A 14,416-nucleotide genomic window follows, 5' to 3' on the forward strand; every position below is an offset into this window, starting at 1 on the left:
TTTTAGACCTTTACTTAGTTCAATGAGATCCTAAACATTATTGTCCTGCATTGATATTACCTCATCCTTCATGGAGCAATTTAATTTTGACAATGATATTATCTCATCCTTCATGGTCGCAATTTAATTTTGACAATTAAAATTGTTCATAGCTTGACAAAAGCTACTTGAACAATCCTCCTTTAAACTAATGTATCCTCATGTTCTTAGAAAAACACAATACAATCATCTAGTGGATCACCTTAATGACATTTATTGAGGTTTTTGAGATTGTCTTATATGTACCTTGAAGATCACCTCATTATTGTTATAATATAAAGTTTACGGTTTTTCAAGAAAAAGTTCAGAACAAGCTAATTTCCATAGGAAATATAGAGACTAATTTCATACTTGTTAACCCACTTATTAAAGTTTTAATAGCTATTTTTTTTTATGAGCACATTATTCACGAGTGTAATTTTTAATAGTGTCTTGATTTAAGTGAGAATCTCATTCATATTATATATTATTTTTTGAATTTTTTACAAAAAAAATTGATGTTTCTCATTTTATTCTAAACCTATTTTTGCACAAAACTTATATTATAATTTTGGATTGATTTATATATAGATTAAAGTTTAGACCAATTAAAGATAGACATTAAGATTATATTACATATAATTTATGTCACACATCCATATTTGATTTATGTTATTGATTATATATAACTGTGGTGATTATTAATATTTAATTACTCTAAATTATAATGAAAATTGCAATAATTTCATGTTATTGTATGAAATGAATTTAACTATTTAAAGAGAGTGATAGAATACAATTGTACACATAAAATTTTTTATTATAGAAGTATCTAAATAATATGTAATCAAATGTGAGATTGTTAGAAATTTTGTTATTTCTAATTAAGGTGTATTACATATTATATTATGACATTTATATTGACTATTTACATTTAGATATGCTTAATATGAATAGTCTATTTTAGTAAGCCTATTAGGCTACCAAAAGAAAAATTAATGTAGACTTAACGAGTAAAAATCTAATTTTTGACTCATTAAAAGATAATGAGAGTCCTAATAAGATTAGAAACTAAAAGCATGATCATGGTCCCAAAATATCAAATTAATTATGTTTCTCATATCATTGTTTCAAAAACTCATGAATATTATTCAATTTTGCTGTAGTTCTCAATAATTAAATCTTGATAATTTGACATAATAGAATTTTTAATTAATTTGCTAATTTATTGAACTTTTTAATAATATTTATAAAAAAAACAAGTCTGTAAGAAAATAACTGCACAAAGATTTTGAAGAAGGAATATTTAAGGTATTAATTAGTGAAATAAAAGAAGAGCAATGAAGGATAAAGTGAGAAAATAAGAGACAAAGAAAACAATGGGCTTGACTAGTCTTGTAAGTGGCAGCAATCAACAATAAACCATTGGAGAGTTATGCTACTACTGCACAGTACTTAATTGGAGTGTTATTTTCCATTTATTACATACAGATTGGTGTCTCTGTTTGCATTCTAATACTAATGAATTTAGATATATTTTTAAATAATCTATTTCAAGGCTGCGATTTCATAAACACATGCAATTGACCCTGCATGACTTATATTATCATAAACTCAAACTTGTAACTTGCTACAAATCATTTTTACAGCTAATCTCGAAAACTGTGCTAGTTCAGCACATAACTCATAAAAACAAAGCAGTTGATAGATTCAGCATTATCCTTGGTATCATGATTACGAAGAACACCTGTTATTCTCAACAGCACAATTAATATCAAATCTATTTATTCTATGCCTCAAACACATCAAGAACATATTAATATTATTTCCAAGATCAATTTCATAGTTATCAAAATATTTGAGTTCAATATAAATCGTACATGTTCAAAATATAAATCGGTGATTGAGAGTTAAGTGAGTTTAATTAAAATATCGGATATGTTACACTCTTATAATTATTTAATTTATTTTTACATTTGATATATAAACTTCATTGAACTTAAAAAAACGTTGACCCTTAATTTGTTATATACACACAAGTCATCCCATAAGTATGACAAGCAGCTCAACATAACCACTGTATTTCCTTCAGCTTCTTTATATTTTTTAGCCATTGCCACAGCAATCACAAGTTCACAACTAAACTCCAAACTTTAAGTACGAATTCTATTGAAACTCAAGACAATAGAGACAAGATACGCGGCACAAAGGTCACAGTAACCATAATGCCATGCTGAAATAGACAGTATTTGAGAGAAATCAAGTGTAATTTGACTTATTATTTGTCTATTTCTTTCTCTTTATGCTGACTGTCTTTGACTCAGTACGCTCAAATGTATGTGAATATTTATTTTAGCAATCAAGTGTAATTTGTCATTTAGTCTCCTTTTGTGCTTATTAATTGTAGGAAAAGACTATTACTAAATGAATAACATATGGGATGCAGGCAAATTATATGTGAACGGGAAGGTGATAAATTAATCTGGTAGCCTTGTGCCTGAAAAAGCTGTTGTGGAGATAATGGCTGATGTTCCCAAATATGAATGTAGGTGAAGCCATCAAGCTCTATTTACCTGAAATAATATCTCAACTTCAAATTTGGTGAAACCATTCGTTTGGCCTTTTTATATCAACACAGATCCGGACATAAGTTAGAAGCTGCTATTGAACAGCTTGGTGTGGATGTTACTGGTAAAGTAGCTCTTGATTCTGGGCCGTCAACTGGAGGATTTACAGACTGCTTACTTCAGTACGGTGCAGCATTTGTTTATGGAGTTGACGTAGGTTATGGACAGGTATCGTATTAAATAATTCATTGTTTTTTTAGGTTTTAGTGGAGATGTGATATTGGTACGGGAAGGGTAAAGGTGACATGGCACACTTGCTTTGGTGCCAACCAATTAAGCTAAAAGCTTATTATTTTTTCCCTTTTGTTGGGGGGAAGGTTTCTTATATTTATTGTTTGTGTTGAATGTTTGGCTTATGGGATTATTTCTTAGAGGCTTAAACTTATGCTGTACTTTATTTTGTTATCCTTTTGGGTTGTTTTTAACTTATTGTTATTAGTTATGCCTTAGATTAATGATGATTGTGCCTTTAAACTATGACTTTCGAATACTAATGATGAATAAGTTGTATGTTTTGTGTACATCTTTTTTGGGCATCCATTATGTGTGTATTATAAATTATTTCCATTGTATCTGCTGTCTATGGCATAGTGGTCTTCTGCTACACCCGCATTGATTTCGGTGTTGGTCACTCTCCACTTTAATCTAGGATTAAGTACTTTGCATAGTCTACATAGACCTTCTGGTATAATCCCTTTACGTAGAATACTAAATTTAAGCATACATTGTAGAGCTATCAGGTGATGGTGGCTGCAATATTTTCTGTCTGAATAAGCATGTGTATATTCCTGTGAATAGGCCAACAGGCTGACTTATTATGTGACACTTATTGTTAATGATAAATTTACAAGGTGCTCATCTCATTTTTACTGGAGTGGAGTGTACTTAGCGCTATCATAATTCCAGACACTTTAGCCTTAAATTTCTGGTTGCTGTAGGTTTGCTGCTGAACCAATATGGTCTTTTGGGTAAAATTTACAAGGATTTTTTTTAATTGACATGTAATTTGCAGATGTTGCTTTTGCATAAACTAAAGCATGTATATATATTCTTTATGCTTCTGGAATGTCATTTGTGAGGAACTGTGTCATTTGAATATTTATAGTAAAATCTTTGAATTATATAATTTGTGAATTTTTGTTCAAATCCAGTAAATTCATCCAAAATAATTCATCTTATTTTATAAATTAACCAAGAACGTAGAAACATGGTCTTATCTGTTTGTCTGACTTATATTTCCTTTAGAAAATTTATACAATCTTCTTAATCTCCCCTACTGCATTACTTTATTACATGTCAATTGTGCTTAGTGATTCTCCGCTGGTCATGATTGTATATTATTTAGGTAGCTGACAAAATTCAGTGATTGAGCGGATAAATTTAAGATATCCTGCTGGACTCTCACAAAATGTTGATTTGGTGACCTTAGACCTCTCATTCATCTCTATTCTCATGGTAAGCTCTGAAATCAGGTTAAACATAGTCCTATACTTCTATTCTTCTCTTGATCAGTGTATAACAACATGGTTCTGAAAGTTGGATTGGTCCTGCCAGTTTAAACAGGAACTATCCCATTTACCAGTCGGGTTCATCCTGTTCAACCAAACTTAGTCAAAACTGTTAAACAATTGGCAGAATCAGGCATGGTGAATTGACTGAGCCATTCTGTTTTTGGTGGTAGGATAGCACCTTTTTCAAGATGGAAACATTTTTAGATAGCCTGTTAATGTTATATAATTAAAAATGGCTCGGAAAACTCAATATGGGGATTGCACTTGTGCAATGATAGAGACTGGTTGCCAATCTTTGTTACAGAGAGAAGGCCCTCTGATCAGTGTCAATGTGATACAAGGCCTGAGATCACAAATGTACAATAGAAATGAATCTCCTCTCAACACTCATAGGTATTTGAGAGACCTTGATTCTGTCTCCCAATTTCACTCAAACCAAATAAAAACTACACTTACAATAATTTATACCCTGTCATCTCTCCCTTTTGAACTAATTACAAGTTACAACTAGGTAGGAATAGAAATTGGCCCATCTTTCAACTGTCTGCTAACATATAGTCATTTATTCAACTAAACATCTGTAAACATTATTAATAAAAACTATCAAACAAAATAAATAATTTTACTATTTGTAGTTTATTTCTTTATGTGCATATTATATGTTTCTTTGTAACTATATTTTGATTAAAATCTGATAAACTGAATGTAAACTATAGCTCTTCCAGTTAAATGACCAGTCAAGTTACTAGAATTCTGGTCTTGATTACTACACTCCCACTTATTCCAATTTCCAACGTGTAACTGTGATATTTTGCTTCTTAATCATGTTTGGAATTTGTTCGGAATCCTTTTTTCTTTAAGTTTTCTTATTTAACTTCTCTAGAATTGAGATGCATAGCTTGATTTTAACTTTTGAGAGAAGTTTGATTTATTTCCCTTTCCTATTTCTGCTCCTATGGCTTTAAGTACCTATGGAGAAGTTTGTGTTAAGTGTAAACCAGCTTAATCAGTAGAATAAAAACTACTAAAAAATTTATGATATTTGCATCTTTTTTTGTATTTGTTGATTTGTTTTAATGCACACATTAACTTGTAATTAACACAAGACAATGTGAAGGTGACTGATTTCTCCGTTTCAGGTCTTGGCTCAGATGATAACATTAAGTCCATTTATGCCAATTTGTCTCATACCAATGATAGTAGCTCTTGTGTTTAAAGCATTGTCTGTTACTCGCACTCACATGCAATTTCTTGTTACAATTTATCTATTACTCCTTGGATAATAGACTTTGGTGCCACTAAACATATAGGCTCTACCCTAAATTTTTGTTAAACTTATTCTAAAAGTATACCTGTTTCTATTAATCTACCAAATGGTATTGTTGTTACTGCTCACTATTCAAGGACTGTTCAGTTTTTCCCCAACTTTTTCATTCATAATTTGCTTTATGTTCCTAATTTCTATTAACCTTATTGGTTTTGCTAAATTAAAGCAAGGTCTCTATGTCATAATCAGTGAAGAGCATCATCTACCATCATCCCAATTCTCTTCTGCCCATGCCTTGGCTATCACACTCATCACCAATTTCATCCTTTGTCATTTTATATTAGGACATTTGTCTAAATACTGTTTTAATATTTTACATTAATAATTTTATTTTATTTTCAAACACATTAATAAAAATTGTGACATCTGTTGTTTAACTAAGTAAAAAAAATTGTCTTATTCTTCAGCTTCTAAATTTTTTTAATTAATTCATACAAACATTTGGGGACTTTTTTTTCTAAAGCATCAGTACATGGTCATAAATAGATTTTGACTATTCTTGATGATTTTAGTATATACACTTGGATTGTTATATATTAAAATCAAAAGTTAAAATTTGAATTAATTGTCAAAAATTAATTTGAGTCCAAAGTTAGTGTATCATATCTAATAATAGTCCTAAATTTTTCTTAAATAATTTTTATTCTTCGAAAGGCATAATCCATCAAGTAAGTTCTGTGTCAACACCTCAACAAAATGATAGAGTTGAGAGAAAATATCAACATATTCTTAATATAGCAAAAGCTCTCCTATTTCAATCACAAATGCCAATCATTTTTTATCTTATGCTATAAATCATGTTGTTCACATAATTAATCATGTCTCCACCCCTGTCATTAATAATAAAACTCCTTTTGAATTATTATGAAATCATGTCCCTGATCTTTTGGTTGTTTGTGTTACTGCTTCTACCATTTTTTTCTGTAAAAAATTTGATACCTGATCCAAACGTGTGTTTTTAGGTTTTCAAAATAGTACAGAAGGATATGGCCCAAGCTCACTCCTTTCAACTTGTTATCTTTCACGAAATTATTTTCTCTCTTTTGCAATAACACTCCTTTCAACTTGTTCCGATTTCTCGACCCTATGGCCCAAGCTCACTCTCCAACAAGCCCAATTTAGATTTAACACTACTACCTCACTCCCCATCATACCAAACCAACCCTCATCAACTACGTAAGTCAAACTCTCATTCGGCCAAACATTCACCCATATTACTCTCCCCTGAAGCAAACGAGCCCATTTCAAACAATAGCACACCAACCAAGTAGTAGCGCCCAAAATTCTCCATCTGAAGCTCCTTCATCAGAACCTCAGCTATTCTCATCTTTCACCATCTCATTGTCACTTTGCCTTGTCTCTATCATCTGAACTTGAGCCACTCAGTTACCAGGAGGTAGTCCAATACCACTATTGGCCTGAAGCCATGGTCGACGAGATAAGGGCGTCGGAGTTGAACAACACTTGACAAGTTATTATTGCATTTGTTATACCACTGTCCACTGACAATGAAGTAACGGAGAATATGGGTTTCTTCATTAAAATCAAGCAAGAGTAACAGTGACTCTTGAGTTTTATGCTAATCTGAATTGATTTAACTAAAGTGATGATAATGTTTTTTCTTCCTTTTCAGTTTGGAGTTAATAAAGGAGAGGTGGCTAAGCATTCAAGAGACAAAAATCTTGCAAGTAAAAAAAAAAGTAAGCTTGGGAATCACTGTCTAGTTTTACTAGTAATGTTTTTTTTGGTCTTGATTCGTTGGTTCTTGCCATAATTCGTGAAATGGTTTGATTAGCATAAATTGTGTCATTTTAGAAATTGAAGTACTATCAATATATATATATATACAGTGCTTTGTAGTATTTGTATTTATTTGTTATAGGATGGTCATTACTCATTATTCGTATTATTTTTGGCATATCTTATTGATAAAGATCCAAGAAAAGTTCAAGTCGGGTTCCACTTTTATATATTTGTATGGTAGGGGATCTGTATACTTGAGATTGTTCTTAAAAATTATTTTTTAAAGTTGAAATAAAAATAAGGTCACATTATTCTTGTTCTCCATTAATTCTTAATTAATCTTTGTCTTTAGTATTGATTTAATATTCTTTATATTTTTCATTTATTACTTGTTCACAAATTAAGTTATGCAAATCACCTGATTTGGTATGTATTTTTATTCAATGTAAATTAAACTAAATAATTAGTTTATATCATCAATTAAATTTTATCATCCCATGTAAAATTTACATGAATATTATTAATAATACGATTAATTATATTCCATCAAATATCACATTTTTCTTAATATTTAAAGACCAATTTTAAACAAAATAAAATAACAATTACTTTTAAAACAACATTTATTTTTTTTAATTGTGATATAAAAAATAAAATCAATCCATACATAATCTTTCTATAGTACAGTGCAACAACTTTTTAGTAAGAAAGAAAAGGATAAACATTTTGATAAGAAAAGAATGTTAAAGTTTAAAATTTTCAAAAATTAAAGATAAAAATGTTTTTTTTTAATATCTTAAAATGACATAATTTATATTAAAAGATTTTTAATCTAAAGTAGATGTCAACGTGACATTTAATATAATAAATCATTATTTTGTTATTATATTTTAATATTTTTTTACGATAAAGATTAAAATATTGCAATTTTTTATTTTAAGAAGTAATGTTTAAAACTTTAAATACAACGACGTTGCACTGCTAAATAAAAGTTTTCTCAAAATTTTTTACACAACGAATCAATTAAAAAATGGGAGAGAAGTTGAGGATGCAAATGGTAAGACAATGGAGGGTGGATTAAATTATAATAGAAATAAAAGTGAAAAAATTATTTTAAAAAAAAAACGTAACTGCCTAATGAAATAAAAGCATAAAAATTGATCATTTTGTGGTTCTAGTATTTTCGAAAATAATGACTTCATTTCCAAAAAGTATTTTCTATTTTCTATTTTCTATAGACTTTTTATATCTAACAATTTGTTAGAGATAGTTATTTGCCACTTCTAGGAATATTGGAATTAAAATAGACTTTTTATTTTTAATCCTTAAAAAACCATTTTTGTTCATCTTTAACGAATCTGGAGACAAAATCAGTAGCAAAATGCTTTTCTCTAAAAAAATTGACATTTTAAATGATTGTCTAGTACAAGACTTCAACACCTGTGCTCTTATAGATCCATCTTTAGCTTCAGTATTTCCTACACAAGATACAATTTTAATTGTTCTAGTGCTTAAATTAGAGCATTCAGTACAACAACTTCTTGGAAGCCTCTTTGGGGCAAGGTCTCAATGAAGGTCCACCACATAGGCCTTTATTATTTGAATAATTTACCATAACATGACCATTGGTGAAGCTTGGAACTGGTCCTGTCAAAAGATTGTTGGACACAGTAAATGTCTTGAGTCGTTGGAGAAGACCCAATTGTTGAGGAATTTGACCACTTAGTTGATTCTGATCAAGTTTAAGGGCATTCATGTAGGAACAATTTGCAAGACTACTGGGTATTACCCCAGAAAATTTATTTGATGATAGATCAAGAAATACCACAAAGGGTAGAAGAGTGGCTATGTCACTTGGAATGGCTCCTGAAAGATTGTTCATTGAAAGGTCTAAGCCATTTAAGCTAGAGCAATTCCCAATGCCTCTAGGAAACTGACCCTTGAGGCCCATGTTGGAGAGTTTCAGAATCAAGACTCTGTTCTCAATTTGGTTCCAACACTCAACCCCTATGAACCTGCAAATGAACCCTTCAGTTTTGTTGTTGAAATTCCAAGACTTCAAAATATTGTAAGGGTCTTCAAGGGAATCTTTTATGCTTTTCAAGCAGAAGATATCAGTGTCAGTTCCATAGCTCGTCACCAACAAGAAATTAACAACAATAAGAGAAGTGAAAATTTGGCTACTCTTAACCATCTTCACCAAGAACACACCCTGAGAAACAATGAAAAGAAATCAGAGAGTAGAAAACATTAACACGGTTCAACATTGCACACAAACCAAGTCAACCATCCAAATCTATAAACAATGAAAATTAATATCAATCCTTAAGTCTGATTTTAAGTAATTAAAAGCGAAAAATAAAATATTATTACACTGAGAATTTAAAAACGTAATAAATATTTTTTTCAATAAAAGTAAATTTAAATGATTGAAATCGTAAAAATAAAGGCAAAAACTCTTTAATTTAGACCATAACTTACAATGCAACCAAGAAAGGGCACTTGACAGATATCAAAACAAAGTAAAAAAGTTGTGTATGGGAACAATGAGCTTTTGGTCTTATATATGAACGTATATGGTTTGAAAATGATAGAAGAAGAGAATAGAAAAAAGGTGCCTTTGTTGAATATACATATGGAAATGGAACGGGTCAAACAAGGAAAGCCAAAAATTTCCATGCTTCAGAGAAGACTTGGACTATGGAGACGTGAAGCTTGAGAGAAGCTTTGGACTAAATATTTATTTTAGTTCTTTAAATTATAAGTTTTAATTATTTTATTTTTTAATTTTATAAAAAAAAAGTTGCTATAATTTTGTATTTTATAAATGATATTTATTTCAGTATTTTTGTATATGCAAAATGATAATAAAAAATAAATAATTTTAAAAATTAAAATAAAATTTATACAATTGAGAATTAAAATAATTAATATTTATAATTTAATAGACTAAAATAAATATTTACACTGATTATTAAATGGGCCACAACAATTAGAGATATAAAATAAGTGCTTGAATTTTAGTCTTGTAAATGGAGGATACTATACGTTTATTCAAGGATTAAGAATATTAATAAATTGTACTTATTTTGTTAATCTAGTAGTTTTCAATTATTACCTCATAATATTTACGTTGTTCATCAGTTATATGTAGGCATAGAAGTATTAATATACAAAATATAGTTTACAAATAACGTAATCACATAACTATATTTATAAATACGTATATACCTTCAAATAATTTTTACTTCTACATTTGAGATAAGTAAGAAAATAAATGGTGTTTCCTAAGTAATTTTTAATAAATAAATAGGTTTAAATATGTTTTTATTTTTCATTAGTCAATATTTTTTATTTTAATTTCTTCAAACAAAGTCTTTTTGTTTTGGTCTTTACTTTTATAAATGTTTACTTTTAGTTTCTATTATTACTCAGTCTGTTTAATACATTGTTAAGTATCAGCTTTTAATTGAATCATCTTAGTTTAAAAAATTAAAAATAATAATTTTAAAGAGGTAAAGACCAAAATAAAAAATTTATTTAAAGAAATAAAAATAAAAATTTTACTAAAATATAAGGACTTAAAATACATTTAAGTTTAAATAAATATAGAGAATTTCTTTTTTTATTTCCTTTAGCTTAAGTGTACTTTAATACCTATATTTATATATATATATATATATATATATATATATATAATTTTAGTTCCTATATTTTTAATTATTTACATTTATTTTTTTAATTATTCAAATTAAATCCTTCACCTTAAAAATTTATCAAATAATTAATAAAAATATAATAAATAGGTAAAATATTTTTTATTTATATAAATTTGTAAAAAAATAAAAGTGTATTAAAACAATTGAATGAAAAAAACTTATACTGTATTTTATCTATTTTATTTAGTTTTTTTATTCAAAGATTTTATAATTTATTTACTATTTTATATAAATCAATAATATGTCACACTTTCATTATTTATTTTTTTCAGTTTTTGAATTAAATTTTGAGATGAGAGATTAATTTAAACAGTTAAAAATTAAAGAGAGTAAATATAAGTAACTAAATTAAGAAGACTAAAATTACATTTAAATTAAAATGTAATAATTAAATGTCCAATTTAATCCTTTTGTCATGTAAAAACAAAGAAAATGTCAAAGTAAAGTAGACAGTAAGCTAAAGATTTTTTAAATATAGTGAAAAAATTTCAAAATTTAGAAATTAAGTTTTGAATATAAAAGAGTGAGTTATTATCTATATAAATTGGTAAATAGAAGCGAGTGAGTTGAATAATCTCATAAGAGGTTATTAAAATTTTAAATTTTGATGTACAAGCATATATATATATGTAATGAATTTATTATTATTATATTAAATCTTTAATGTATTATAAACTTGGTTCACTTTAAGTTAATAATAAATAGACCATTATTTAATTATTTTTTCTTAATTAAGCAATTAACAAACTAATATTCTTTAAAAATTCGTATGGTATCATATAAAAAGAAAAAAGAAATAAATTAAATTTGTTAAAATAGTCTTTAAATAATTAAAATATCATTTTAGTTTTTAATTATTTTAAAACTCATTCAAATAGTCTTTAAACTAAGTAAATAGTCGTTTCAATCTTTAATGTATGTAATTGAGAGTCATTTTATTCAATGTCATCACCTAAATTTTAGTTACTCTAATAGTAAACTGACTTGCATATTAAGTTTCGGCTAGACTAGAAACTAAAATGATAATTTTTTTTAAAAAAAATAAACTTTAAATCATATCACTCTCTCATATTATTAAATATCATATGTCATGTTAATTAATATTTAACATGTCAAGTCAGTTTATTTGTTAGAATAATTAATGTTTAAGTAACAAATGTTTAAGTCATTTTAGTTCATCTTGTTACTTAGAATAACTAATGTCTAAGTAATAAGATGAACTAAAATGATTGATGATTAATATAACATATCAATTAATTGATGATTTTATGTGTTGAAGATTAAAATAATATTTTGCTTAATTTAAGGGCTATTTCAATAAATTCTAGAAACAATAAAAAATAAAATAATTAACAATTACATATGTTGAATACTAAAATGACATTTTATTTTCTAGAAAAATGACATTTTATTTAGTTTTAAGATAATTTTTCTAAATTATAAAAATAATAGGCACCAAAATTATAGTTTATTAAAAAATAAATTTTTTTTCATTAATTCAAGAAAAATATACATCTTATAATATTATATAAAGCTTACAAGATGTATCTATTTTCCTTTTAAAGTAAACTTCCCATTTAGTTACTATTAAAAATTTTAATTTTTGAGATTTTAAAACATTTTTGATAGTTTTTGACATTTTTATTTGTTAATCACTTTCGTCTTTAGAGTCATGTATAATAACATAACATTAATATGTCATCATATTAAGTGACAAATATAAATATAAATATGGTAAAAAATAACATTATTTTTCTATATGGAATTGATTATGTCTTAACAATACATATTTTTTCCTTATTTTTCCAACATCAACATTTCTTAGTATACATTTTTTTTTTCTCTTATCTTTTCATTGTTTGTTTTTATTAATATTGCTTTGGCTCCAAGAACAAAATTAATTGATAATATTAAATATTTTACACTTATAATTTTAGAGATTAAATAAAAAGTTTAGCCTTTTTTTTCCCTAATAAACCATATAATAAATGAAAAGGATTATAACATGTGAAAATGTTAATTAATCCTACAAACAACAGTATAAATGAGAAAATGTGAAGTCTCTGTGCACATTCAAGGGGAAGACATCTATGTTGCCCCTACATTTTTAAACGTAAATGTGATATAAGAAAGAATAAAAATATATAAATAAATGCAATATAATATTAGGTCAGTAAAGCATTGACTTGAGGCCTCCAAAACGTGTTAAAAAAAATTAGTTATTACATAAATAACCTTAAAAATAAATATTATTTTAAAAAATTCTTATTATGACATGTTTTTTATTTTAATAAATAACTATTTATTTTTTTAAAAGTATTGGTTGAATTTTCTTATTATATTACTTTTAATTAATATACATATTACTATTATTTTATTATTAGAACTAACATCGTAATAATTATCACAAATGTCAAATACTTATTACACGATAATGCTTATGAAATATTATCAATATCTATAACTCCTGTAATTTCAAGATGAATAATTTTTTAAAAATTAAAATTAATCAAAAATTACTTAAGATGAATAATGTTTTAAAAAATTAAATAGACTGACTTTATTATTGAGAAGCAAAGAAATAATAAATAAATTTGAGCACAATAATTTAATAACTAATTTTACATCTGAAAATGTGTTAAAATATAAAATTTAAATAAAATAATAATTATTTAAATCATTTAAAAAAAATCATCTTAAAGTTTACTCTTGAACTTCTCACTAGAAAGTGTATCATGTTCCAACCCCTGTCAAATGCTTCTTACAAGATTTGTCTATGTTTTGCAAAAGTAAGCATCATGGTGAGACAAAGTTTAGTTTCGTGCACTAAAATCCCTAATGTCTTTTAGTTATAATAACATTTGAAAATAAAGCCATGCACAAAGACATGATTGGACTCTTGTGTAAGTTTAGCTACTTTTGATCCCTTTTGTAAGCAACAACAATAAGAGATAATTTACACCAACAACATTAGTTAGAAGTAGCTCAAATGAAAGGCCTATAAATTTATTTTTTATTAATTTTATGTCTTAATTTTCTTTTCTTGCATGTACTTAAAAGTTTGCTCAAAGCTAAACTTAATCAGAAAAGAAACTGAGAAAAAACTTGAAGCTGAAGCTGAGATGCCCAACAAGTAAAATAATTGAAACAACAAAGCGAGTAAGTAACCAAAGAGTTGTCATCATGAGACAACACAATGCCATCAAAGAATTCACTGAATCTAATGGGAACACAACCAAAATTAATATGCGTATGTAAAAAGTGGCCAAGGCTATGTGTGGGGAACATGATTTTTATCATCATGCTACTAACTCTAACTAAGTATCCTAAAAGCATATAATCCACCTTCAAGGGCTTGGAACTGAGACATTTTAATGATATAGGAGAATCAAATTAGAACACATTAATCAAACAATACACATCCTCAAACCACCTAAATCATCTTGTTTAGTACCAAAGCATTTTTTTTTT

At 27.1% G+C, this 14,416-nt stretch overlaps 1 protein-coding gene and 1 pseudogene across 1 annotated transcript; one reads left to right on the forward strand and one right to left on the reverse strand.

Annotated features, from left to right (window-relative positions):
* Positions 1-2,499: 2,499 nt before the first annotated feature.
* On the forward strand, positions 2,500-4,510 carry LOC113850627 (annotated as a pseudogene).
* Positions 4,511-8,650: 4,140 nt separating this feature from the next.
* On the reverse strand, positions 8,651-9,745 carry LOC113851420 (inactive LRR receptor-like serine/threonine-protein kinase BIR2). The gene is made up of 2 exons (XM_027481885.1): positions 9,708-9,745; positions 8,651-9,438 (listed from the first exon to the last, which is right to left on the reverse strand). The coding sequence occupies exon 2, from the start codon at positions 9,418-9,420 to the stop codon at positions 8,752-8,754; it is 669 nt and encodes a 222-aa protein (XP_027337686.1). The 5' UTR covers positions 9,421-9,438; positions 9,708-9,745; the 3' UTR covers positions 8,651-8,751.
* Positions 9,746-14,416: the final 4,671 nt, after the last annotated feature.

This window comes from Abrus precatorius, unplaced genomic scaffold (genome assembly GCF_003935025.1).
Source record: "Abrus precatorius isolate BTA unplaced genomic scaffold, Abrus_2018 Scaffold9, whole genome shotgun sequence".
Classification (NCBI taxonomy): domain Eukaryota; kingdom Viridiplantae; phylum Streptophyta; class Magnoliopsida; order Fabales; family Fabaceae; genus Abrus; species Abrus precatorius.